This window comes from Strigops habroptila, chromosome 2 (assembly GCF_004027225.2).
Source record: "Strigops habroptila isolate Jane chromosome 2, bStrHab1.2.pri, whole genome shotgun sequence".
Lineage (NCBI taxonomy): Eukaryota > Metazoa > Chordata > Aves > Psittaciformes > Psittacidae > Strigops > Strigops habroptila.
This window is the reverse complement of record NC_044278.2, coordinates 51,539,210-51,566,364: the sequence shown is the minus strand read 5'-3', so window position 1 is coordinate 51,566,364 and position 27,155 is coordinate 51,539,210. Positions and strand designations below refer to the sequence as shown.

The window sequence follows — 27,155 nt, the reverse complement described above, 5'->3', positions numbered from 1 at the left end:
CCATTAAATAAAGTGGAATGAACTTAATTGATTGCATGCTTTTTCTGCATTTGAATTGCTGGAATATTAACGTATATTCTCCTTAATTAACACTGTGTCTGCAGTTCACTTGGTTTATGACAAAATTCTTTCTCTGGTCTGGACTTCGCGGCTGGACTGCCTCTATGTTATCCCTGAGTGATCTGGGGTTCTTTACAACAGTAAAATGTGGATAAAGTAGTCCAAGTGGACTATAAAACACTGAGAAAGTAGACACAGTGAGTACCTTGGTGGCTACAGTGGAACACCAAACAAAATGGTTTGAATCAAAACTTCATCCCAAAGTGAAATATTATTTATTAATTATGCTACAGCTCAAGCGAGATGTTTAGACATTTCCAAACCCCTACCTTATTTCTCATTTGCATTAATAAAAAGTTAATACCTTGTTTTCAGGATTTGAGGTGCTGAGAAGCATTTTAACATATTATGATATTAAATACATAATACCATAATTTCTAGTGGGATGCAAATCCCAGGTTTTACCAGCTGCTAACGGCCTCTGGAGAGATTCAGGCTGATGAGGTTTGTGATGTCAAACAGCTGTAGATGAAAATACTACAAACATTTGACAATAATCAAGTAATACAAATATAAAACTACAAATCTGAGACAAGCACATAATTTTATGCTATTATTTCATATGATTTTTATGTAATATTGAATACCATTAAATTGTCATAGTCAGCAAAATCAGATAGGAACATACTAATTTGCAGATTTATATTTCAGACTGCAAAGAAATAAAAAACCACAGTATTTAGTTAGCGTAAACAAACTTGTGAAGCTTTTTTTTTTTAATGTAAAACTGATTAACTGAAAAGAAATTTATCAAGTTTACTCAGCAATTTAAGGTGAACAATTCACATAAATGACATAACTGTAACCCCTTTTCTGGTGTATGAATTATCTCAGAGCAGGCTGCGGAATTTCAAGGTGTAGCTGTAATCAAACATATATGCTCAACAATTCTAAATCTGCAGTTTATTTGCAAGAGCTTTATATACAAATTCAATATTCAAAATTCAAGCTGTTTGATTAGGTCAGTAGGCACATAATATGTTTCTGTCTCAAAGCTTGATTCTTCATACCAGAAATCTGCTATGAATCACTCAAAATTTGCTTTTTGCAAATACTCTTCAATAATATGCTCAAAATTAATCAAATATTATTGTTAGTACCTCTATTCAGCAGAATAGTTACAGAAAGCAAACAACACCCAGCTCAAATTACTGTCTATGTACCTTTCCAGTGAAAGGAAATGCTGATAAATGGAATTTAACAGCATAAAAGAACAAACTATATTTACTTACTCAACTTTTGAAGGAAAAATGATATTAACATACCTGCAATATATGTAAATCCCTTAAATAAATATATTGGTAACTTATATCGCTACTCCTACATATTTTTTTCCTAACAAAACCCATTCTTCATCTAAATTTTAAATATAAAATGAAAGTATATTTACTTGTGGAGGCTGGATGTATTATATTTATCTGAATTATTCTGATCCCTAATTTGGAAGATATATTTTTCAGCTGCTAAGCTATACACTAACATGGGAAGCTGCTCACCTAAGCTTTTTTTCAGTGCTACAGAAAATACTAACAAAACAATTAAACCATTGCTTCAATGGGAGCTGCACTGCATGCAGGTAATAAATATATTTTCTTATATCGTCACTGTCTGAGTTTCTTTCCTTTTACTGGCAGGCTTATAGAACTGCAAAAGCCATGAAAACTCAATGCAAACTTAAAAGTGCAACCTCTGTTACTTTAATATTTTTGTACTGTGTACCAAGGCATCATTTACATCAGATAATGAAATGGAGATGGGGCAGCAAACACACCTCTGAAAGACTTTCTACACAAAAGGATGAACACATAGTTCTTTGCACAAAGCATTAGAAAATACAGTGGTATTTTATTATTAAAAATGCTGCTGAAAAGTTTATACATATGTGTCCAGCCATATATATCTTCTATCATTACTTAAGGCAAAAAAACCAAAAAATTGCAAAACAATAATAGAAGAAACCATTAAACCCTGTGTGCCTCTTAAGGTCAAGAATATAAGCCTGGGAAAGTACTTTTGTTTTTCTTTTACAGTTTGCAAAGTATACTCTGATATCATTATTATAGAATTCTACGAAGACTCTACAAATCTGTTCCAGATGTATCAAATTATTAAATCAACTTGATTGTAATTACTTTTAAAAGCTAAAATCATTCACTTACAGGAACTCTTATTTTTTTTTTACCCAAATGTCACAAGCCTGATGCAGTACTGTACATATTGCTAGCAGAAAACAATTTGAAGTACTAAACAAATACTGTAATTCACATTACAAACATACCCAACTGATTATGATGCCAAGCATCATTACCTTTTTTTGCTTTTTTTGTCCCTTTTTTTTTTTTTTTTTTTACACCTTTTTTTAAGACTTATGAACTGGTGCATCTCAGCTGAGGCATTACATAGGTGGTGGAAATGGCCTAATATGAAGTCAGCATTAATCAATACTATGTCATGGATCAGTGAAAAAAAAAACCCAAACCAAACAGTTTTCCATTTGCTACAGTTGTACTTTGGGGCTGTTGCTTCATTGCATTCCAAGCTGAGCATCCAGGTCAGGTTTATAGCACATTTATGACAGATAAAGGATTATATCAGCCACATGTTGCATTTTTATCATGTAATTAACTTTTTATTTCTTCCCTTCAGAATCTGTTTTACTGCCTGCTACAACAAGGAGTTGTGCAGATGAATAGACCTCAGTGAATCGGTGATTACTTTGTCTTTGATTTTATTTGTAGGGGTGACTATTCCAAGACATTTTATTAGAAAACAAAAAGCATAGAAAACAATAAGAGGTACAAGGCATCTTGTGTTAGATACTTATGGGACATGATATTGATGCAGCTTAGTTGTTCATTAATAATAGAAAATACATCTGGGATAATCATATTCAAGTGCAGACCAATTTGTTCAAGTATCTTTGGTTACTATCTCTCAATGATGGAGTAACTTTCAAAGACAAAATATAAAGCAATCTTCATCTGTGAGAACTTATTTCTAAGTTTCCACATTTGAATCAGTTGTTTGAATCAAACTGCTAAGTTCCTTATTTTGATACCTCTGCTTTCCTACCTCTGCAAAGGAAGGACAGAAGGGAATAATCAGCTAAGAATTTTGCCCTTCCCGAGAGTGCTGCTTGCTGAGATTTTCATTTTTATTCAGATGAAGAACAGCTGATGTCTCTGCTTCTCTCTCAATAATGTTCACTGACTATGGGACTGCTGTGTGTGATAAATCAGAAAAAAAAAAATATTTTCTGACAGGTACGCTTTCAAGCACAAAACAGGATACTGGGCAAAGAAGTTCTTTACACACTGATCACTTCTAAACACTTTAAAAACCAGCCAGCCAACTAACCCACCATTTCCCCACTTTCAAATTGTGGTTTTGTTTCACTTAGCAAAGCTAAAAAGATGCTTTCTCAGCTGAGATTCTGCTGCAACTGCTGGTGAATATAGTGCTAGTTTTCCTCAGAAAAGGCTGACCAAAACATAGGCTTTCTTTGCTTTTGTCAGGGCACAAAACTCTTCCTAATGTATCACAATAACCAAGAACTACAAACTGGACTCTGAATATATATTACTGGATGTTTCTTGGTTCAGTCCAACAAGCTTAAAATAGTAATTATTTTCTTTTGTGGTTTTTGTTCTGTATTTTCCAATCCATTGCTGTGTTGCAATTTAACAAAGGCTAACACAAAATTAAATTATAGAAAAAAGTTTCAGAAAAGAACAACAATCTCCTATGAATACTTTAACATGCACTAGTGTAACCTGTAAAAGAAAATACACAGGTCACACAGACAACTGTATCCTCTGCATGACACCATGGCCTCATATAAATGAAACATGTTAGAACAAACTCATGGTTTTTGTTTACCACTAGTAATTAAGAAGAAATTCCTCCTTTGGGCTTGGAGGAAACGGAGGTGATATGACTAATGTATATACACATAGGTCACAACCGAATGCACAATCTTTCTAAAAGCTCTTTTCAAACTGAAAACATCAATAAAAGCTTTTTTTTTGTTTTTTGTTTTTGTTTTTAAACTCACAGCTATGTACAATTTTACAAAGTTTCTTTAAATATAGTTCATGCTGGCAAGTCATCTCTTTGCACAGAACTATACGTATTTTACTGCATAGTCAGTCCTCCTCTTTTTTTTTTTTTTTTCATTTTTCTGTTTAATAATAAAATTCTATTTCCCCGATCTGGATTACAGCTTCATATGCTGGGTAAAAGCCCATGGTGATGTCTTTGTTTTAGCAAGGGCCATTCATGGTATGGCACATAAAGAATTTTTTTATGATTTTATTTATTAAAAAAACAAAACAAAACAAAACAAACAAAAAAAACCCAACCCAAAAACAAACAAAAAACCAAACCAAAATCCAAAACACCTGTACAGTCACTGGCTCTGCATTCCAGAAGACTCTGCTTTGCTTGTTACACTCAGAACACCATTTTAAGTGACTTCTTCTGGCCTCAACTTTCAATCAAATTGGCTGAGATCTTAAAGCAGTATCATAACAGCAATGTACACTTTTCACATTTCACAGGGTTTGTAGTTGATCTTTAACATCAGTGAGTTTCTGTGGGAAGGATCAGTAAGAAAATAATGACTGTCCTTCTATATAACTTGCTTTTACTTTAGATTTTGACAAGGTGTTCAATGGATGGTATTATAACTTTTTCCTCTTCTTTTTTTTGTTTGTTTGTTTGTTTTTTTCTTTCTTCCAAGTGGCTTGTGAGGGTAGAGGGGGAAGGGCTGAGCTATACCCTAGTGGTTGAATGTCCATGGGGCAAATTTGTACTGTTTTGTCCTCCACTAAAGGTGTTGAAAGTATGCAAAGGCTGCATTCCTGTTAATGTATTTGGAATCATGGTTATGGTGTTGGGTGTCATTAACGGGATGTCATCTGGGGACCTTCTCAAAGTAAGCGTGTAGTCAGGCGGACAGGTTAGTCTTAGTGTGTCATGGGCCTGCAGCGATTCACATTCGTGGTCATGTTCTAGCTGTTTCATCTGCAACGACATAATCTCTTCATTTTGTATGTGTGCTATATCATTGGTTGTGTTCCTCTGGGGGCTAGGGCGCCTGTGAGTCTCATGACGCCGCTTGTCCTTCTTGTAATATAACGCAGCAAAAGCTAAAATATTGAGGAACAGCAAGGACGCCCCCACAGCAATGGTGACACTCAGCTCTGTGGAGTAATCTCGCTTGTTTTCTATCAGAACTGTCGTATCCTCTGGAGCTGTTTTATGGGTGTCTTTTGAATGCTTGGGATTGTTGGCAGGTGTCATTGCTGGGCGTTTGGTGGCTGGCCACAATTTACCAGGAGAACGTCGCGTCACATAAGGAAATGATGTCATGTCAGGAGGGGGGACTTTAGTTGTTGTGGAAACATACTGAAATATTTCATTCAGGTTGTGAAGGTGTGGTACGAGCTCCAACCAGAACGCAACTTTTGTTGCTCGGTAGTGATCACGAACTCGGGGTTTCAGGCCAATATGCAGGTAAAGCTGATCTTTAGGATTGTATTTGGACCAGGCCACTTCTTCAAAGCGGTTGGGTTTTGTGTGGATGAACTTTGTGTCCTGCGGAACAGGCTGGTTTGGATCGCTACAGAAATAAAAACAGGCAATATTATATTCATTAAAAAAACTAAACCAAAAGCAAAACCCCCAAAAACCTCCATCTTTTAGTTATTGGTTTATCTGGTAATTAATATAACCTAAAACCAGAAGCTAAAAATCCCTCCCTAACTTCAAAAGATATGTTAATAAATAAACAAAGAAAAATTATTTACTGTACAGTGCATCTCAGACACTATAATACTTTTTTACATTAAAAAGGAGAAAGGGTTGTGTTGAAGTTCGCAAAAGCTCATCTGAAGTTCTGTGTTTCAGTATCAATCTCTGAAGCTGTCTTAGAGAGGTACTGACTACCTTTATCCATAGCTAAGGTGTGGGTTCAGCTCTTCTCAAGGTTTGATATTAATTTTCTCACTTAAGGTATCTCTACTTCTGCCGCTGTAAGTAGTAAATACGGGATCTAATCCTCATGACAATGCTGGAAGTCCATGTGACCGTAAGAATTTACACTAGCTGTGTATATTACTTAAAAAACTTCAAAACATGAAGTAGCAGGGCTAATACATTACTGGGAACTATTTGCGTTCCTTTACTGAGTTATTAATCCCCATTTTTGTTCAAATACCTGCTTTAGGGAAAAGCCTTTGAAGAATGTGTATGTCACAAATCTTTCCATTATTTGCATTAACAGATTACTATTTTAAAGTTCTGTGTGCTAATCGATTCTAAATGACTATGTTTAATGGCTGTACGACAGTGAGCCTTAATTCTGTCCCAGTTTGTAGAGATGAGAAATGTATTAGCTGAGATCAACAAGTTTTACAGTAGTTAAGTAGCAGCAGAGATACAAGTAGCACATGACTCAGAGATGATTTCAAAATGGGTAACTCAAATATTTAATTGAAATTATGCTTTTTCCATCTTTTCTTTTTTCCTTTCTTCTAAGAAAAAAGGTTCAGAATAAAGACAAACCAATGGCACAAAAAACATTTAAACATGGTTAATGTCTATGTATCCTTATAATTTTGGTAAATTTTATGTAAATATTGCTTCCTCTTGGCATGCAAAACCACAGAAATTTAAAATACTAATTTTAATATTCTGTTGTGCGTGAGTTTGAATCTCCTTTTGCAGCAAAGAGTATTTTCTGGAACTTTGTGATATATTATACCATGTACATGATTGATTTTCTGTGCATTACTTTGAGAACTTTCTATTCTTCTTTCCATTCCCATATGCATTAGTTTATTTCCTGTGAAAATTATTCTAATATTTTCCTTTTCTTCCAGTATACTCTGATGTATGTTACGGGAATACCAAGACCCACCACTACAGATTTGAAAGCATTTGATTTTTTTCTTTCTACATTTTCAAAAGCTCATGAACATGATTGCCTACTTTAGCATTCTTTTGCTGTTCATAAAGAGCTACTCCTTAGTTCTTCAACCAGGCCAGTAATTTGACTTTAATAATTGTATGACTCCTGTATTCATCTGTTTACCTTAAAGAATTTTTCTCTACCTTTTTTGAATGAAAGAAAGAATTCTTTTTCGATATAATTTTGGTACTTTGGTTTACTTATTCTTGTGGGTTTAGGTGTTTGGGGGTTTTTGCGGGTGTTTTGCTATTTTTATTTTTTATGTTACTGTATCAAATCTATCTATCATTTTATGTAGTAAGTTAGCTAAATTGTGTTAATTCTGACAAAAAGAAAATTGCATAGTAATTATTCATTCTAGTTGAAGCTCAAAGAGTTATATCCACCTCCAAGCAGTACAGCAGCAGATGTGTGCTGCTACTTTGAGGGATTCTAACATGAATTCAAGAAGGAAATAAAAGTATTTATTTCTTTTGTTCTTAAAGAATGGACTGAAAGAATTGGCAAATCCAGAGAAGATATTGGCCCAATTCAAATACATCTATTACTATATTACTTCTTTGGCATTCAACACATAGATTCTAAAGCAAATTAAAAATCAGCAAGATTATAAAAATGCAGAGCATTTTTTCTTGACAGAAACTCAAAATCCATCTTATGTTCTCCCCATTTGTTGTTCTGCTTCACAACACAAAAGACTCTGGGAAGGGTTCTACATGAAACATCACATAAATTAAACTAGCTCATGTGAACAAGTTGCACTTGATACACGGTACAGGAGCTGAAGAAGATGAGTACTCATTTCAGTGAGCCAAGCTGGACATGCACTTTTATTTCATTTTTTTTTAATGGCCCCATAAAAATGAGAGCAGATGATAATTTTAGCAACTAAACATCTTTTAAATTAGCATTCCCTTCCCCTATGAACAGCCTATAAAACAAATAAATATCAACCTCCCTTTCCTTTCCCTTTCTTTCATTCTCTACCTCCATTTCTCCTTTTTAACTATACCTGTCAGAAATAGCCAATTATGCTGCCACCTCCTCCAAACACAAGACAAAATTACATTACATGAGTGTAGTCTTGTATTTCAAGATTTGTTTACATGGCTGCGTGTGGGCATGAAACTGTCCACTGAACAGAAAAACAATCAGCCAGCCCCACAGCAAGGAATTTTTTGCTGAGGGCATCAGAACTCTACCATTGGCATGAGTTCTAGGGTTGATCACTTAATAACTGAATAAATGATCTGAATAGTCTCTCTGAAATTGGAGGACAGGTATCTAAATGATTTTTTTTTTTTTTTTTTTAACAAGAAGAAAACTAGTAACTGTAATAACTAAGTCCAGTCCTAAATAAAGGATCTAATGATCCACGGATCAGTTTTACAAAGTAATGATAATTCACCAGAAATATTCGGTGGATATAGGTAAGAGGAACTTTCACTTTCTTTGGCCCTCCTATGTACACTGGACACAATTCATAAAATCAGAAGGTTACAACTTACAACAGGTTTTTTCCTTAGGTAGCTGGGCAATTTATCCTATTATGAATACTTTTCCAGTATTATAGATAGGTATAAAATACAGATGTAGTTCTATTTCATTTCTCCTATTGAATCAGCTGTTTGACAAAACTTTTGATCTGTTTCTTTAACTTCAAATTTGGGTTTTTTTAGCCTGTCACATCACCTTAGTGTTTGTGGACATATCTGATGCTCAAGTGTGCAATTACAGAAAAAAAAAGGCTGCTAGGAAACCTCCCTTTAAAAACCTGTTGCAATCATGGTAATCCAGCAATGGATCTGATAGGAATTGGATAACTTACTTGTTAGCAGGGGGGCTTTTTTTTCCTTCATCCTATTGCTAGAATAAAATTGATGATTATCGTTGCTCATTTTGCTCTCAGATTATTTATTTTCACCACATTTAGAATTCAATTTAAACAGCTGCTCCATCAAAAAATGCCCCATCATGAAATGCCTGAACTTGTCACCCATGTGATAGAAGACCAGGATAAGAAGTCTTTCTTGTATTATCTAGGGTATGTTATTATTAATGTGTAGAATCATCTGACTTCACCTACCACTTTTTTCCCTGCTTTCAGTCTGCACTGATTTTGCTCAATTTAACATGTTGCTATTTATTGTCATTTAATTCATACCTCAAAGCGCTACAAATGTATATTCAAAGGATTGACTTTTTCTCATGTGATATAAAGTAAATGTGTCTGCAATGGATGCTGACTGAAGAGCAAAACACATTCCTGTTCACAAGCGGAATTAGTAACTGACCTGAAAGGCAATGAGGGAACTGAGTATTTCATATCTGGTGATACTGGCACAGGAAGAATGATGGGGAATCTTAAGAAATTTACTCTTATCCCGAATTCCATATAACCTGTTATAATACCATTTTAACTACTTCTGCAACAGTGTTAACTATCACACAAGACAACGGAACTGTTACATTAATGCACTTTAAGTGTTTTATTCTTATGTGTCGTTTTCTAACTGCATTGGAGAGCAAAATGTCATAACAGTTACATACTGAGTCTGTCCCCAAGACACTGAAAGGCCCCTTGATCATTTATTTTCTTTCAGCAGTCCTCTTTTCTCCATATGGGGGCGGAAGGGGGTAAGGGGAAGAAAAAAAAAAAGAAAGAGAAAAACTTTGTGGCATTTCTTCATGCTTCTACTGATTCTTCACGTTGTCATAATATTTACGATGGTACAGACACTTCTGCCTGAAACACTGGTACACAAGCATATTTTCCCTTACCTCCTTCCCTCACTTGTCACGAGGTCCCACTGTTGCCATGCTCCTAGTCAGCTATTGTAACTACTAAGGAAAGTAAACCAGAAGTACAGTAGCTTTTTTTTGCTAACACAGATTGGCCATTGGAGACAGTTATTTCATCAGACAAATACTATCAAAAAGAAATGCAGCAGCCTCATTAAGGACTTCACAGAAAATTGATTTGAAAATACACTTTAATCATTGGGAGTTTAATTGTCTTCCATTTGAAAGCCAAACTGAATATAAAACACAAACATCCTTAATAGCTCAGTTAGGTTTCTACTTCAGAATCAATGGTAGTAAAATAATTCAGAAGTATTTATCTGAATTACAAGGAAAACAAGGATATATCCTTTAGGTCTTTATCTTTCCCATCACCAAACAAGGTAGAGCTGGATGACTGGGAGCAAAAATAGAGTACTGTAACTCCTTAAAAGAAGGTAATTTTTAGAAACCTGACACATGCCTCTAATGAGAGCATGGCTTCTTATCTACTCTGTGAAACTTCAAATCCTTCTTCACAAGAGTGTGTCTGGCAGTGTATTTGTGAAGGACTGGCACACATCCCCTCATGTTGTTCACTCTCCCCTTGCTGATGTACCTGTGAAGGCTCTAATGTAGCCCTAACTAACAGAACATTTGAGCATATAAGATTAGCCTTACAATGAGGATAGTACTACTGGCAGCAGACTGAAGCTTTAAGTGCACCTCTTAATGAAGCTCTCACATATAATTTTGCACATAGTGGAATCAAACGCTGTATTTTCATGTCATTTTTGTATCCCAGATGTAGTTTCTCACACCTACTCTGTAACAAATTGCTTTCCTATTTCTAAGGCATGTTAGAAACATAGTTTTGGAAAGGCCAAAACACTGTTAAAAAAAAAAAAAAAGTAATAAAAAGGTAGAAAATGGAGGATTAGCAAAATGTGGCTTCCAGGTATTCATTTCAAGCATCATCCATTTGCCATTAAACACTCTTGTCACCTCCTGTTTGCTAGCTTCAGTAACTGACTTTAAAGTAAAACACAATAAAAGCACTGTGCCTTATGCTGTTTCTTTGACACCTAGTGATTTTACAAGCTTGACCTGCCCTCCAAACCCAGCCTTGGCAGTAGGCCCATTAAACAATGTGTGTTTTTTAGCAGCAGGTGGCATATCAGTTAAAAGCCCAGCACAGTCCATCAGAACGATGCACCACCTGAGCCATAATTATACAACAAATACCTGGATGCAACCTCTGTGGGAGAGTCATCAAGATTGGAAAATTGTCAGAGACATTAAAATGAAATAAATAAATCTGCAGTATTAATGTTGAAGGCTCACCAACAGGGAAACGTTGAATAAGAAAATCTTTCAGTTAACAGATTTTTCATATTTGTTGCTATGGGTACAAACACAAAGCAAGCCAAGCTCTATCAGAATAAGGATGGGAAATAATCAAAAAAGGGGTTGGGAAACAAAAACGAAACAAAGCCCCCCACAATGCAGTCTTGAACTATATCAATCTCTTTGAGAGTTGGAGGACCCGAGTGGGCACATGGATTCCTGATTACATGTGGGAGGATAGAGAGGAGAATGGTTACCCCAATATGTCTCCTGTTCCCTTAGGCTGGAGGTGCTACAACCTTTCCTTTTCCATCGGAGGCACCAGAGGTGCAGAGCATACGTAATCTTAAAGTATTATTTCCTGAAAAATATTCTCTTGCACTATACAGAACAATTAATCATTGTTCATATAAACAAACAAACAAAAATGGCACGTCATGCATCTCATGTTGCTCCTTTCCTTGTGAAAACTGAAATTTTACAGCTAGAGGTAATTTTTTTAATGACACATCTTTTAGACCATCTATAAAGAAGCAAGTTTCTAAGAGAAGATACACCCCCCATTCCTGTTATCAGCAATGGCAAAGTTCCAGAAATGGCTAATGGCTCTCCCAAAGCACCTGTTGTGCCTTTAGGTGCAATACTGCAATGGGTTCATAACCAGAGAACTGGGTGATGGCATGTATAGCCTGCTGAAATTAGCTTTCAAGTAACAACAGCTGGAAAGTGCTTGCAATTATGAGTGATGGTGGCAGCTGGGACTGTGAGAAGCTCCTGACAGCCTCAAAAAAATTGCTTAAATATGACTTCTTATTCTACGGGGAATAGTCATAGAGTAATTGTAAGTAATAGACTGTGGAGATCTTGCATCTTCATAGTAATTCCAGTTATACATATTTGCGAGGATCTGAAGTCCTCTATGTATATGTGCCACTTCATCTATAAAAATAAAGACAGACTGATGGGATAATCATCTTTCTGAGTGTGTGGTACAGCCAGCATGCAGCATTCTCTGTCCGTAAACCTAGCTTTCATCTTGAAGTTTGCCCTGATGCCTTCCTGTTTCCAAATGCATTTAAATATTCCATGGTTCATTCATTATTGTTGCAGTACTGTGGGATTTCTCCATGCAAAAGTACCTGTTTGTCTAAAATGCAACAAAAGCTTTCTTTTTGCCTTTTAAATTGACCTGAAGCGTTTGATTGTTTTTTACTGAATTCATGCTTGAGGTTTTTGTTAAGACTGCAAAATCTCTCTCCCTTGAACGCCATCTGGATTCATTAAAGTCTGCAAGAGCTGCTGAAGCCTCTGAGTATATCACGCTAGGCATCTCTGAATTTCTCTTATATAGCTGCATACCATTCACTGCAGTGCAGTAAAGCTGCAGTTTCCAGAGCCCAATCCTGCCATTCAACATTCATTGGAAAGATTTACAGCCCCTTTGTGCCACAGGTATCTTTGTTTTAATTCAGTAGCCAAGACTCAAGGTTAACAAAAAAGGCCTTGCTGCTCAAGTAAAACACTGCAATACTTTTCAAAGGAATGTGATAGGAAGAGGACAGAAATTACTAAAAGCACTTGCAGATTAAGCTGCCTTGAGAGTTCTTTCCTTGATATTTACAATACTATTTCAGCAAAACACTGATGTCTTATTTTGTTTCCTAAGCAGAATTAATTTAAATTTTTTAACCTTCTCAAAGCAAAACTTATATCTGAGTCTTTTCTTCATTCCAGTCAAGTACTTATTATTGTCATTACAGTCCTCAGAGGCAAAAATTCTTTCCAGTGTTTGCCTTTCTGTTCCAATTCCTCCCTGAGTCCCCACCCCTGTGAAGGTCACTAAAACCACCTTCCTTTCTTTTGTAGCTGATGCGTGCTATCTGCCTGACAGTTCCTTCTTCAAGTAGCAAACATGTTGCCTCTGATTCTTCAGTCTCTTGGTGAGCCCTCTTTTCTGAGACATGTTTTGTCTTAATAATTGCCCTCTTTTTTGAATAAAAAGTACACTGCATTATTATTCTTACTGAGCTACTGAAAGAAAATAGTTTGAGGGAACACACTAATTAAAAATCTTTTAAATATGAAGAAGCCCCAGTTACGTTCTGTCTTACGCAAGTAGTGCTATAAAACTACTGCAAAATCAGGGTTTGAAGCCACCACACTGGGATGCTGACTATTTTAGAACTATACTATCAACAAAAAGGAATGCTGGGGGTCAAACTTACCCAGTTTTGGCGAAGTTTGTCCAGTATGTCATAACCACTGCGCTGAGCATGACATCATTCTTGGAAAAGTTGCAGTTGAACAGTTCTGTGGGGCCAATCATAGGAATCCCAAACACGTAAGGGACTTCATCACCATGAGCTGAATCAGCCCAGCTGGGTTTCATTTCACTTTGGCAATGGTGGTAAAATGCATAGAAATATGTTGGAGATCCATACTGGGCATGCAGGTCAGCAGTAGCAACAGCTGGAGCAACCCACTGGTGGTCTGTAAAAAGAGCAACCAGGGTCTTCCGTCTTGTTTCGGGATTTTCTTTGTCTGCCCAGTCGGTGTACATGAATTTAATGGTCTCTCGCAGTGTATCTTTCCCTTCTGGATAACCATATAGATTGTCCACAAAATTGGAGACAGAAAAGTCAAAGTCATTGGGGGAAACACCATCTTCATTGTCTACAATGCCATCCACAAATTTTAGACCTTCCCCTTGATTCACGCCCAACATTATATCATAGTTAAGGAATTCCCCTTGCTCCATGAGAATCTGAGGGTCATCTGGAATAACATCTCCATCTATCACAGGCCCAAAGGCAATGTGGTACGTGGCTGGAGTGATGGTCTGTTGAATGAGTTCCTTGTAATTCTTATTCCGAAGACATTCAACCAAATCAGTGGTATCCAGCATGTCGCAGCCGACTTTATCTGCCAATATCCGAGTGTATTTGGCAGGCTGATAGTTCACTGCCCAGCTGGACAGGGCTGTTCCGCTCTGTATGATTGCCTTTTGGAATAAACCTGCAGGTGCAAACCGTTTAAATGCAAATCCAATTAGATATATATGTTAAAAAATTAAAAAAAAAAAAAAGAAAAAATTAGAAGCAGCTTTCACTAAGCAAAGAAAATTTTGATTGAACAATCACTAAAGGATGCATATACCTAAATTTCCATATATTCTACTCACTGCTACCTTTTCATAGTATCTCAAAGAGGCTACTAAGTACCTCTTGTTCTTGAGGCTCACACACATAAAGCATGATGGTTTCAGGTTACTGCTTCAGGAACAAAACTCATGCTTGTACTGCAGTTTTCTTGCACCTTTAATGGAAGTCCCCTGGCTTTAGCACAGTGGTAGTCCTGTAAAAATTTCTTTAAAGGAGTGGCAGCTACAAGCAATCATATCCTCTTTGCCACGTAAATGACTCTCATAAATGCTCTCTTCAGTAGTTTAAAGGTCAAATGAAAATTACGCACTCTCATTTCCCTCACAGAAGCCACGCATCATATACATAATTTGAAAAAAATCTGCTCTGCTACAATCAATTTAATAGGCTTGAGTCTTCTACATAATTTTTTCTTTAGCATTTTAATTTGTGTGTGTGTGTTAGCATTGCCTATATGTTGAATTAAAATATATTTACATTATTTTGGAAGTGTGTAGGATGATATTCAATAGTTCTTTCTGGCTTTTTTTATATGTATTAATATAAGGAGAGATGAAAGACTGAGTCTGAAGAGCTTCTTTGTGTCAGAGCACTGAAAAGCTTACTGGTGAATCTGCTCCATCTGCTTTTTCATGGTAAGATCATTAATACGGCCTATTTTATACATAAACTGAAATGCCTGGGCCTCTTCTGCACATGGTTTACACTGTCAAGCTTTGTCTTTTTTTGGGGGGATGGGGGAGAAGGGATGAGGGGTGGAAGGGTAAGGTATTGAGGATAGAAATCCCACAGCTCAAACACTTACCAAAATCTTAAGAACTCTGTGTGGGATCACAAAGTGCTTGTAGGAAGTTAAATACATTTTTAAGAAGCTTAAGTTATGTTATTATTAAGTAAGAAAAGCATCTAAATACATGTTGGAAATGCAGACAAGAGTGTGTAAAAAATGAAAAAGGTCACTTCCCTTTTCCATTTTAATTAGGGCAAATTCTTTGATAGAAGAGCCAGTGGAGACTGCCGATAGCTTTATATTGCCCATGGCATTTGTTGCATGAAATTTCTGCTATAATAGCATCTAATTTTTCATATAATAATATTTATGTTGACTAATACAAATCTAGAACATTAGTTAGTAGGTATTCTACAAAAATTACAGACCTCATATGATTCTAATTCAGCCTACCTGATATGGCCATTTTTGTTATACTGTAGTGTAAAGGAAAAAAAAAGGAAAAAAAAAAGAGGAAAGTACTTTGCTCAGACGATTGTTACCTTCTGAATAGTGAGAGAGTGTCAAGAGACTGACACAGGAAGCTCCTGCCCCAGATCCAAAAATAGTTACTCTTTTTGGGTCTCCTCCGAAAGATCCAATATTTTCTTCAATCCAACGTAAAGCTTGGATTTGGTCAAGCAATCCATAATTGCCTTTTGCAGCTTGGTCCCCAGTACTTAAAAACCCTATAAGGCAAAAAAAGATAATTTTAGCTCACCAGATACAGAGTCAGAGTATCCACATATTCACATCTTCCCATGTTTTCATCTTGTGGGCTTTTTCTTTTCTTCTTTTTTTTTAAAGGTCACAGTCTTAGTTAAATGTCTCCAGTGAAGGCAGCGGAACTCATTCTGTATGCTGTTTGTCTTAGATTTGTTTCTCCTTACTGCAGAGGCCACATTTGAGAAAAATAATTATTTCCTTTTGGAAATAATTCTGTATCAATGCAACAGTACAGACTGAAGATTTTATACATTTGATAACTGTACGTAAGATGAAAAAAACTTAAGATATAATTTTTCTGCAAAGAAGTGTTATCTCCAGTTTTTTACTCAGAACAAGGCTCCCTAACACACTAATTTAAATGCTTCTTACTGTGGATCAAAATTGTCCTGAACTACATAGCTCTTTAAATTATTGTACTTGTGATATGGATAGACATACTTACAAATATAAAACGAAGGATAAAGAAAATTGTAAACGGAGCAGGAAAAAGCGTAGGAAAAAATACACTCCAATTTCACAGAGGATATTTATTAGGAAGATAGCAGGTAAATCCTTGGCAATTCAGCCTTTACTAGAGAGATTTTATCTGAACAAATCAGTTTTTCTCTCTTTCCTTGGAAATTGCAGGGAAAACTGCACTGCTATTTTTTGTTCCTGTGCTGTGGTTCTCAGGTTTTAGAAACAAAGCATGACACATTTGCTGCTTGTCTTGCAACTGAGAACAAAATGACCAAAAGACTAGGACTGAGATTTTGTTTTTCTGAAACCAGCTAAGGTGAAACACTGTAGTTATCCACGCTGCCTATCATTCACAGTTAAGACCTTGAACTATGCCCAAATTAACACATTAAGCCACGTACTCACTTTTTAACTCCTACAGACCTTATCCTGACAGCCAACTGGAAGTCAGAAGTCTATTAGAATTTACCTGAAAACATACGGAAGTTTTCAGAGGGACATAACTGATTTAGGCACTGCTGACAGCTGCTTATCAAGACAAAACTTCGCTGGTGTTTCCAAACTAATTATCAGTTCAGACAAATTTGCCAGAAAAGGGCCCCAGGACTCAGAATATCTGCAGTCCTGGAGCAGTTTGAGATGAGAGAGTCTGCAATCTTGAGCCACCTTTGCCTGCTGCGACAAAACCTTCATGCTTTTAGGGAAGACTACAGTGGAAGCCTGAGGTCCTTAGAGAAAAAAAGGCCTTGCACTGCATTTCACCTGCTTTGGCAGAGGGGAACAGATCTCTTTGCATTAGCTGCAGTTATTTTTCCAGTGATAGGAAGAATGAAAATTCACTAGGTGGAAGGGATTCACCATACAGACGAAGTGGAAGAAGAAAAGCATGGAAAAAGAAGAAGAAATTAGATGTGTCCTGCATTTCCACCTATCAGACTTTTACCATAATGTTTTCTGTAGTAAAATTCCTACAATGAGATACAAAATCCAGCTGCAAAGTTTAAAAGCAAGATCATATAAGCACTAAGTTCTAAATATGGAATGCTATATGGCCTGTGTTATGGTGGCATAAATTTCCGCATGCAAGGTTAAGCATGATCGAATGGAATGTATTACCTTGCACCCAAAAGAATCTTTTCATATTTAATTAGTACTTATTTATCAGTATTTAATGTCAGCAAGTATCATATCTGATGAGTCCTTGTATTGTTTTACAAAATGGTTGCTACAACTGCAGTAATAAGAATCATATCCTTATCGTTACATAGCATTTAATACGGATTTCTCATAAAAAGGTCTCTAATAATGGTAGCACAGTAGTTGGAACAGCAGTAACATCTTTTTTCTCTTCTATACTATTGGAGAACAACATAAACAAACTATTAATCCATAATTGCCTCATTTTTTTTTTTTTTTTGACAAATGTGTTTTTCTTTTTTTCAAATGCCCTTATTATCTTTTTAGGACTGCCAATGAAAGAATTTCACTTGCTGGCTTTGTTGCTGCAGCTCACTGCAATATTCCATAATATTCTATAATTAAGCCTTTATTCAATCAGAACTATGACCTCCCTGGGAGCAAGTGACTGTTGTAACCTTTAAAGCAGCATGGTAATTAGTATTCAAAGCCTAAACACGTTTTAGCTCTTCTAGCAGCATCAGGCTAAAGCTGGTTGATCTTTGTGATTTTGAATTCTTTCCAAATGTACTAAAAGGTGACTGAGTAAAACTGCAGTCAATGAGTATCTGATGTTAGACAAATGAAGATTTTTTGTTTCTAAGTTCTCTGCTGATTCTCATTAATTGCAAGGACAATTTTTCTTAATTTAAAAACTAATCATCATGGCAAAGTGTCAGCCCCACATGACATAAATTGAATAAATAAATCTGCCTCTTCTTGATGAGGATATATTTTCTTTCATGCTCTGAATACCAGATCAAAATATTTGTTCAAAGCAATTTCAAGAAATTCAGGCAAAGAAAAAAATCTGTCCAGAAATACACACCACTTAAGATTTACTTTTTTTTTCTGCGACCACTGTGAAGATTTCAAAACAGGATCTTCATGTGTCACTCTAAAATCCTGAACAAAGAAGAATGCAGCTTTTTTTCTGAGATGAGGATTTACATTCTGTGCCTTTTATGTATTTTTTTTAAAGTGCAGTTAATAATATTTCCTATTTTATGATTCGGTGTGATGTGAAGGGCATTCTGTGATCTGAAAATTCATAGATTTAGGGTTTTGATAGAACCTGAAAGTTCTTCCCACTAGCCTAATGCAACAAAGAATGGCAATATTTGAATATGAAAAATGAAGAGGTTTGTTTTGTTTTTCCACATAATGATACAGAAAGGTATTAACAGTAATATTCAGGATTTGACTTCAGAAACCTGTCTTCCCTTACATAATGATTTCGAAGGATGACCGCATGGTTCTCCCACTGCAAAATTACTTGGATAGCAACAGCTGAAAAAGAGAAATGTGAGGGCATCCCACATGTGTTGACTGAAATACACCAAGTTGTCTTAAGGTACATTTGCTCCAAACTTACTGTACCAGAGGGAAAGATGACCACTATCTGGACTGAGTAGTAACCAGGGAATTACAGTCTTGTGAAGCAAAGGTCAGCTTGAAAAGAAGAGCAAAAGAAGCATGACAATTTGTAAAAGTAGAGAGGGGGAGGTGGGAAGCAGCTGGACATGGTTTGGCATTGTGAGAAGTGGCCACTGACATTGCAAACTCCCTCCAGCCTGGACAGAGAACCCTTCCATGGAGCGCCTGCACCCAGCCAGGGGCTGTCCATGTGGGCTGACACACAGGGACCCTCTTGGTGTGTGTGCAGTCTTGAGGGGTGTTTTTTAGTCTGTGTGGGACAGTGAGTGGTAGGAGCTTACCTGATGCTGGAGCAGCCACATGTCCCACATGAAGCATGGCGGAATTTCCACTGCCATGCATAGGGCTGCTGGTGACCCATGCAGCCTGGGGCTGGCTTGGTACACACCTAGCTCTGTGCGATTGTGTGTGTGTTCTGCTGACAGACAGGGTACACCACAAAATGACCACACACTAGCTGTATAATGTGCAGAGTTTATTAAACAAGCACGCTAAAGCCAATAAGCACACTAAAGCAAGCATACTAATGTGAATTAGGTAAATATCTCTCTCTATATAGTGAATAAAGCAAATCAGAGATATAAGTATGTAAGTAAAGTACCAAAGAAAGTTAGCAATGCATTAAATTATTACTGTATAGAGAGACCAGAGATTTAGAAGAAATACATCACCAATTACCACTGAATCATCATTCAGGCCTGCGCTTCCAGCTGGGAAGCCCCATTGCAGCTGATGCCAGGAGTCTCAGGTAATAGGGGAAATTCCTATGCGGTGCGTCCACCCACAGGTGAGGCTTCTCTCATGGCCACAAGAGGGTCCCACTTTTATACCCATATCAAAACAACCAGCTTTATGCCAGATCTCTAATTGTTTACTCGTGTACAGTTTCTCATGATCTCACCATTGTCCACACTGAGAGCGTTGGCCAGGCGCCCCAGTGCGGCCAAGTATGAAGGTTATAGAACAGCTGCACACCTATGTTTTCCTGTCTCTTTCCAGCAAACAGTCACGATGAACATAAACATATATACTCTACCAAATACACTGTGGCAAACAACATCCTTTGTTATGTCCCTCAGTCATTAGAGGGAATCAACTCTCAGCTAGGTTCCCATACATTACAGTGTGTGTTTAGAACTTCTTAGAGTTAGTTATAGAAGGGTGTTTAGAACTTGCAACTCTTTACTGATTTTTCTTAAGTGACAGGTATTGTAGTTCTTTCATCTTTTATCATGCTGATATTCACCCTGAAAGTACAGCTCACTGACTGCTGGTTAGTTATATGTCCTTAATAAATGAATAATCTGATTTCATTTAAACCACACGAATTGAGCAGCTTTTCCCTATGACAGTTTATTCTTGAAAAATAAATAAAAAATGCATAATTTTAGAAGAGGAGACACAAAGAATTCTTTTTTTTTTCTGTATTACTTGTAATAATCTTGTATCTAATTTTTTCTACAGTCTCATGTAGAGAAAAGTAATGCTTTTTTAAATTGAGATTTCTGAAGTAACAGTTCTATGTATATTTCTCTGAATCTATTAAGGGATGCAGTCTAGATTAATGCTTTAGTTTTATTTACTAGATTAGCTACAGCCAAGGAGGAAGAAGCTAAAAATGGAAATACTGGGAATTTTCCTTTTCCACAGCCTTTAAAAATGAATGGACTCATAAACTACATGCTCTCACTTGCACTGTTTTAATAATGCAGTGAAGACACAAAGCAACACTCAGAGCTCCTTTAAATCCCACTTACACATGAGGAAATCTCTAAGTCTATCTTTAATGTTGGTTTTCCCACTACAGCACAGAAATCTTACTGAGAGACTAAACAAACCCCAAGAAACCAGTGTGATATTCCCTTAACTACTAAAAAGTTATGTGAGAACCCACAGTGACAAATAGCAGGTGGCAGTATCTATAAAATCCACCCAGACAGTTTACTTCTGTCTACCTCGAGCCTTGCCTCAACACTGGAGGCCATCAATAAGTTAGCATGATGTGCAGACCTGCAAGAGTCAGCATAGAACAGAATAGTTGGACCTCGTGTCCACACCGTACATCTTTTATGTACTGTTTTTTACTGTGGCCTAACTCTCGTCCGGTCCTGTGGGCTGAATGAATGACTACTGGTGGACACAGTGTATAAAGGTCAGCACATCTGCCAGCTGAGGTTCACCTGGAAGGGTCCAGGCTGTACTTTACAGAACCTCTCCACACTGTGAAGCAACGTGAAACAATGTGCAAGGAGGTGGTAACAATAATGGGGTTTTCTGTGGAAACTCTTGACTGGAACTAAAAATGCTGGTGTGGACATGCTCAGGATCAAAATTATTTTCTTCCAACCATGAAATTTCAATTTGCAAGGAGCAGGCTCAGCTGCAGCTGCATCTCAGCTGTGGACATATTCCAGATATACAAATAACTCAGTAGGCTGCTTAACAACTATAGTGCCTTAAACTTGTACTAAATATGATATTGGAATATAATCTATCATAATACTTAGACAAAAGCATTTTCAACTGAAAGTTATGTGGTGATTTATTGGGCATTGAATAGTTAGTTTGAGGAGAATAGCATGAGTATGCCAAGAAACATCGATCATAACTGACATATTTGAGCTCCAGATCACAGGAGACATGGAAGGATGTATGGATTACAACTTTAGACACCTAAAAAACCTGTGTCTAAGCTACTGTGGAGAGACAAAAAAATACCTCTAGAAGTAGCTTCAGCTTTTTAGACCTCTAGCTTTGGATTGGTCAAATTCCCATAAAAGTAATTTTATGCCTCTGTAGAAAATAGACAAATGTAGAAGACCAGCTTAGAATAGACACCTATATTTCAGGCAAATTTAGATGAAGTCGGTCCCTACCTAGAGAATAAAGTCATCTCTAGTACTCGTAGTAAACAAAATGTTTAATTTCTGAGACATAGACCTTACATAAAAATTAATACCAAACTTAGCAAGACACAGTGAGTAGCCAAGATAGCACAACAAGAAATTAATTGTCAGGAAATATGTACAAGATCAACAAGCTAGTGCATTTTGATCTGTCTCCTCCTTTTTAAGCCTCTGCTGTATTGTTTGGCTTTGCATTTCTTTTGACTTTATGCCTCTTCACAACTGCTGCCCAGCCCTGCTGCAATTTGTCAGGCAAAGTTATCACAAATAAGACTGATTCGTACAACACCTGATCAGAAATATGACATAAGTAATATAAGTAAGATACAAGCGAGTGTGCTTCAAAGCATAATCATGTCTTTTTTGTTCTCATTAGTGAAGTGCCATAGTAGGGCGATGTTCAAAGAAAAGAGCAAATGACAAGCATACAACAGAATCTTCATATATTCTATTAGCTTTTGTCTGTATATATCACATTTACCACTGTAAAAGCGTACCTACTGAACTCAAATGTTAACGTATTCAAATATGAAGCGAAACCCATTGGGGATTACAGAGTACATAGAGACTACAGCTGGTTCAGGAAGTCCCTGAGACATAAATATTGGGAGGATAGAGGAATATTAGAAGGAATTACGCTTACCCTTCCTTAACTGCCCCCAAACAACCCCAACTGTCTTTGGTGACAGGATGCGTGGTTAGATGATATTTTAGTTGGAATCAATGTAACTATATATTCCTTTTTGTTTCAACTGTGTGTAACTTTAACAGTACCATTTAAACTTTACTGCAAAGATGGTGGAATGCAAGATGGAGTGATCGTGTCCTTAGCACACATTTAGTAGAAAGAAAAACGTTGCTGAATTGTCCCTGCAGCATGAATGGCTCATATAAAGCTGAGTAAGCATCACTGCTGCACAGACTCACTCTGTGCAGAATGTGAGACAACTATCTAGTGAGTAAGACAAATATGAATACTGTGGACTGGCCATGTACGGATCTGTGCAGAAATAGTTACACAGATAGTTCTTCATCATGAAAACAAAACAATAATGTTTTTCCTTCAGCTACAAAATGGTTTGCTGTTTGCAGGTGTTACTGTCAAAGCAAATTTTGTAACGTTCAGCAACTCAAGCAGTAGTATGGCCTGCTGAAGTAGCAGTCACCAAAAGAAATTTCTGCCTGCTATGGCTAATTCCCCTAAGCAGCTCCAGACAACCTTGAAATTTTAACTCAAGATATGATAACTGAAAACTGTAGTGAAGACATCTTACAATTTTGATGTGAGTTAATAGATTATGTTAAAATACAAAGGATAGTGATATCTTTAATCCAATTTTCTAACTCAGGCTTAAGCACCAAAAAAGTCTGTTACGATTCTACCTTGATGAATTCTTTCAAATGACTTCTATTGTGAGGACAAAACCTAAATCTGCTTGTTTAGTAAGAACGTCTCATTACCACATGCAGTACAAAAGAATAGGCCAGAGAGAGGGTGAAGTGAGAATACGATTAATTTTTTTTTTCTATATTGCTTTGGTACTGAAATCTAAAGTGTGTTCTTTACAATTCAGGCAAATATCTAGTCTTATATACATAAAAGCCTTTTGAAAAAGTCCTGGATAGCATATGTTTATAAGAACACTTGGTGGGGGGAGGGGGAGGAGGCAGGAAATGACAGACAATAGAATGCATTTTAACAAGATTTAAACCCCATTTTTATACACATTTCTAAACAGTGAAAAGTTTCTTAGCATAAATTTATCAGAGTACTAGAGAGGTCAACAAGTTTCCTTCATTTAAGTCATTATGATACTTCTACAATGAAATAGTTTTAACGAATCCAATTAAAATTTGTACATGAGACTTCAACTGCTTTTAAATTTGCTTTGTTCATTGCAAAATGCTCTGAAACTACTGTGCAATGAGGTTAGGTCAGTGGATGTTATCTGAAGCACTACAGACTGAACACATACTCAACATTCAATTCTGTTATGATTCATGATGAGTAGCACATAACTCTATGTGAAGTGTCACTAAAGCAGCTTTTGCCAAATGTTCTGAATGTAAATTTTTTTAAAAATATAGTAAATAAAGATGACAGCAACAATTGTTGCAGAACACATTAATTGATCTATTTTCTTCTTACTTACTATTTATCCAAATATTCACAAGTTAAACCTGCCACTACATAAAATACAATCAGTAAAACAGCAGGTCCAATAAAAAGATTGTTGTTGAATGCATTATAAACAGCCTGATTAAAACATAAAAAACCCAAGCTAAAATAAATCAATTGTTCTAAGAATGTCATTGCCAGGAAAAAACGAAAAAGTAAAAAAAATTGTGTGTGTTGCAGAGGACACTGACGAACACCTGGTGTATTCAGTCAGCCTATGCTTTCTCCGATCACTGATCTAGAGGGTCAAATCCAAAGGTATTTAACAAGACAAATGCACTATGATTACAGAAAAACAATTGAATGAGCCACTGCTTTTCTATGGTGTATTGACCCTGGCCAGCAGCCAAGCACCCAGGCACTTTGTGGGTGGCACAAAGCTGCAATGCAGTCACCCCCTGTCCCCAGAAATACACGAGGAGAAAATGCAATGAACAAATGCAGCAAAACTTGTGGGTTGAGACAAAGACAGTGTCATAGGTGAAAGAAAGAAAAAAAAAAACAAAAAACAAACACCAAACCAAATTGAAACAACAACAAAGCAAACAAACAAAAAAAAAAATGAAAGAAAGGACATCCTCCCACAGGCAGACTGATGCCTGGCCAGTCTCTGAACAACAGCTACTTGGAAGCCAAACCCACCCCAGTTCTTCCTCTAATGTTATGTCCTCTGAGTGTGATGTTATATGGCATGGGATATCCTCCTTGGTCAATTTGGGTCAATTGTCCTGACTCTTGCTTACTATCTCAGCCTCCTGATCACCTCCAGCTCACTGGCTCTGGAATAGACTGGGAAAAATAAAAAACCCCATGGCCCTGTGAAAGCTGTTCAGCAACAGCCAAAACACATGTTATCAACACTCTTTTAGCCATAAAACCAAAACATTGCACTATGTGGGCTGCTCTGAAGAAATTTCACCCTATCCCAGCCAGACCCATTATGTAATTCCACAGTTGTGGCACAATCCCCACCCCACTTCTAAAGATTCTGGTGACTTTAGAAGTACCTATTTCATCAAGAAGAGGTGTGTTGTAGGTCTATTAAAGCTGGAAATAGGGTTTTTTATTATTAAGTATAGAAGAAACCTTGTCCTGAGTTCAGCTGTAACATTTATTTGTCTCCTTTTCAGTAGCTGGTGCAGTGCTGTGTTTTGGCTTTAGTCTGAGAAAAATGCTTATAACACTCCAATGTTTTAGTTGTTGCTAAGTAGCACTTACCCTGATCAAGGACTTCTCAGTCTCTCATGCTCAGCCAGTGAGGAGGGCACAAGAAGCTGGGAGGAAGCAGAGACAGGACACCTGACCCAAGTTAGCCAAAGGGGTATTCCATACCACAGCACGTCATGCCCAGTATATAAACTGGGAGGAGTCACCCGAAAGGCTCAGATTGCTGCTCGGGTTGGACTGGGTATTGGTCGGTGGCTCCACGACAAACCTGCATGAGACTAAGACTAAACTAATACACTTCTAATTTTTTCAACTAAATAATCAATATTATTATGAAGACATGACATCTTTAGCTAGTCACCCATATTAGAGAAAACCTAATAGGGCACAGAAAAAAAACCACACAAGTTATGTATTTTTTAAGACAAGCAAAGACATTAGGTTTACCCCTCCAAATGACAGGGAAGTTAAACTGCATGACATAAATGGCAACCAGCTGTAAGAACAGCAAGTGGATTTTTATCTTTAATTACCAGCAACAAAAGATTGGTATCCTTCCATAAAAGGGTTTAGGCATAATTTTTCTTGATAAAAAAAAAAACCAAGTGACTAAGCAGACAATATTATTGCACTAATATGCTGATGACAAAAAAAAAGTGCTAACAAGTCACTGTGAAAATGAAAAATAAGGGCTCACAACATTAAGAACTTCATTGGGTTATTTTATGTTTAGTATTTAAACTAAATTAACCAACAGTTTTTGTTGTTTTTATATAATGCTACTTCTAAGAGAAATAAAATTGAACTTTAAAGCAGCTCACTGAAACATATATTTCTCTACTGGTCAATAAGCTCTTAGTATAATAGTACTATTACCTCTGAAAAAAGGCAGACATCCTCTTAAGCCAAATATTCGGTTTAGTATTCAACCAAATTAAGTCACCCCAAGTGGCCCTCCAATGAATCCTGTTGGCAGTTTAGGAAGTAGTCACCAGCACTCACATATATCTTCTGACTTCCAGTTTTATTTTCTTATGATGGCATAAACCACCTCTTCTTCAAGAAGAATACTGCTCTTTGCTTTCTTATGTAAGAACTGCATTGCAACTGGCAGCACCTATGCTAATCAGTTTGTCTTGAGTGAATGAAATTATTAGAAAATGAGGTTTTGCATGGAATTAGCATTTTGTACACATTAGATAAGGGCCATTAGCATGCCAATCAGTGTGCATTATTCCAATTGCCTACAATCATTTTCACTCAACTTGTTTGACCTGAAATATTAATTATATACATGCCCACTACCGCCAATGGAAAGACACCTGGAATTGAATATTTCTGTAAGTAAATAAACAAACTAAATATAGCTAACTAAATAAAATAGCACTGCTGTTATCCAATAAATATAGCAGAGCAACCTTGATTTTGTGAATTCAGTGAAGTCAAGGCAGATTCACAGTGATGCAACAGGGACGCAACAGGGATGCAACAGGGACGCAACAGGGACACAACAGGTAAAATCCAGCCCACAGAGCTTCTGGCAGGAAGATGAGCTGAGTTTAAAAATTCAACGGATAGCAAAGACATGGAAGTAGGATAATGCTCTCTGTACTGGCCCTATAGTGGGAAAAGAGTCATACAGAACAAAAAAACATGGCAACGGTCACTCCAGTCAGGGATTAGTTATGGCCTCTTGCAGCTGTCTCTTGCACAAACCGTGACTTCCAGTGAGCTGATCTGATAGGAGAGTGGCTCCACGATAAACAGGAAAACAAAGGTCAGTTATGATCTCGTCCCCAAGCCACAATGCATGTCCCTCGCAGGAAGCTGAATTTTTGTGCTTCTGTTCACATTTTTCTTGTGTGTCTCATTTTGAGTTTAAGACTGCATCCACAGTTGGAAGAATGAATGCAGCAAAATATCAGAAAGCAGAGGAGTAACACATATTGGA

General features: G+C 36.8%; 1 protein-coding gene across 7 annotated transcripts in view; it reads right to left on the bottom strand.

Moving 5' to 3' along the window:
* Nucleotides 1-318: 318 nt before the first annotated feature.
* Nucleotides 319-27,155, bottom strand: part of NLGN4X (neuroligin 4 X-linked) — a 178,584-nt gene continuing 151,747 nt past the window's right edge. For all 7 annotated transcript variants that reach the window (XM_030476305.1, XM_030476301.1, XM_030476300.1 and 4 more), the window contains 3 exons: nucleotides 15,655-15,840; nucleotides 13,447-14,236; nucleotides 319-5,743 (listed from right to left, as the gene is read on the bottom strand). In XM_030476305.1, coding sequence (XP_030332165.1) covers nucleotides 4,894-5,743; nucleotides 13,447-14,236; nucleotides 15,655-15,840 — 1,826 coding nt within the window. In that variant the 3' untranslated portion in view covers nucleotides 319-4,893. The remainder of the gene's footprint in view (nucleotides 5,744-13,446; nucleotides 14,237-15,654; nucleotides 15,841-27,155) is intronic.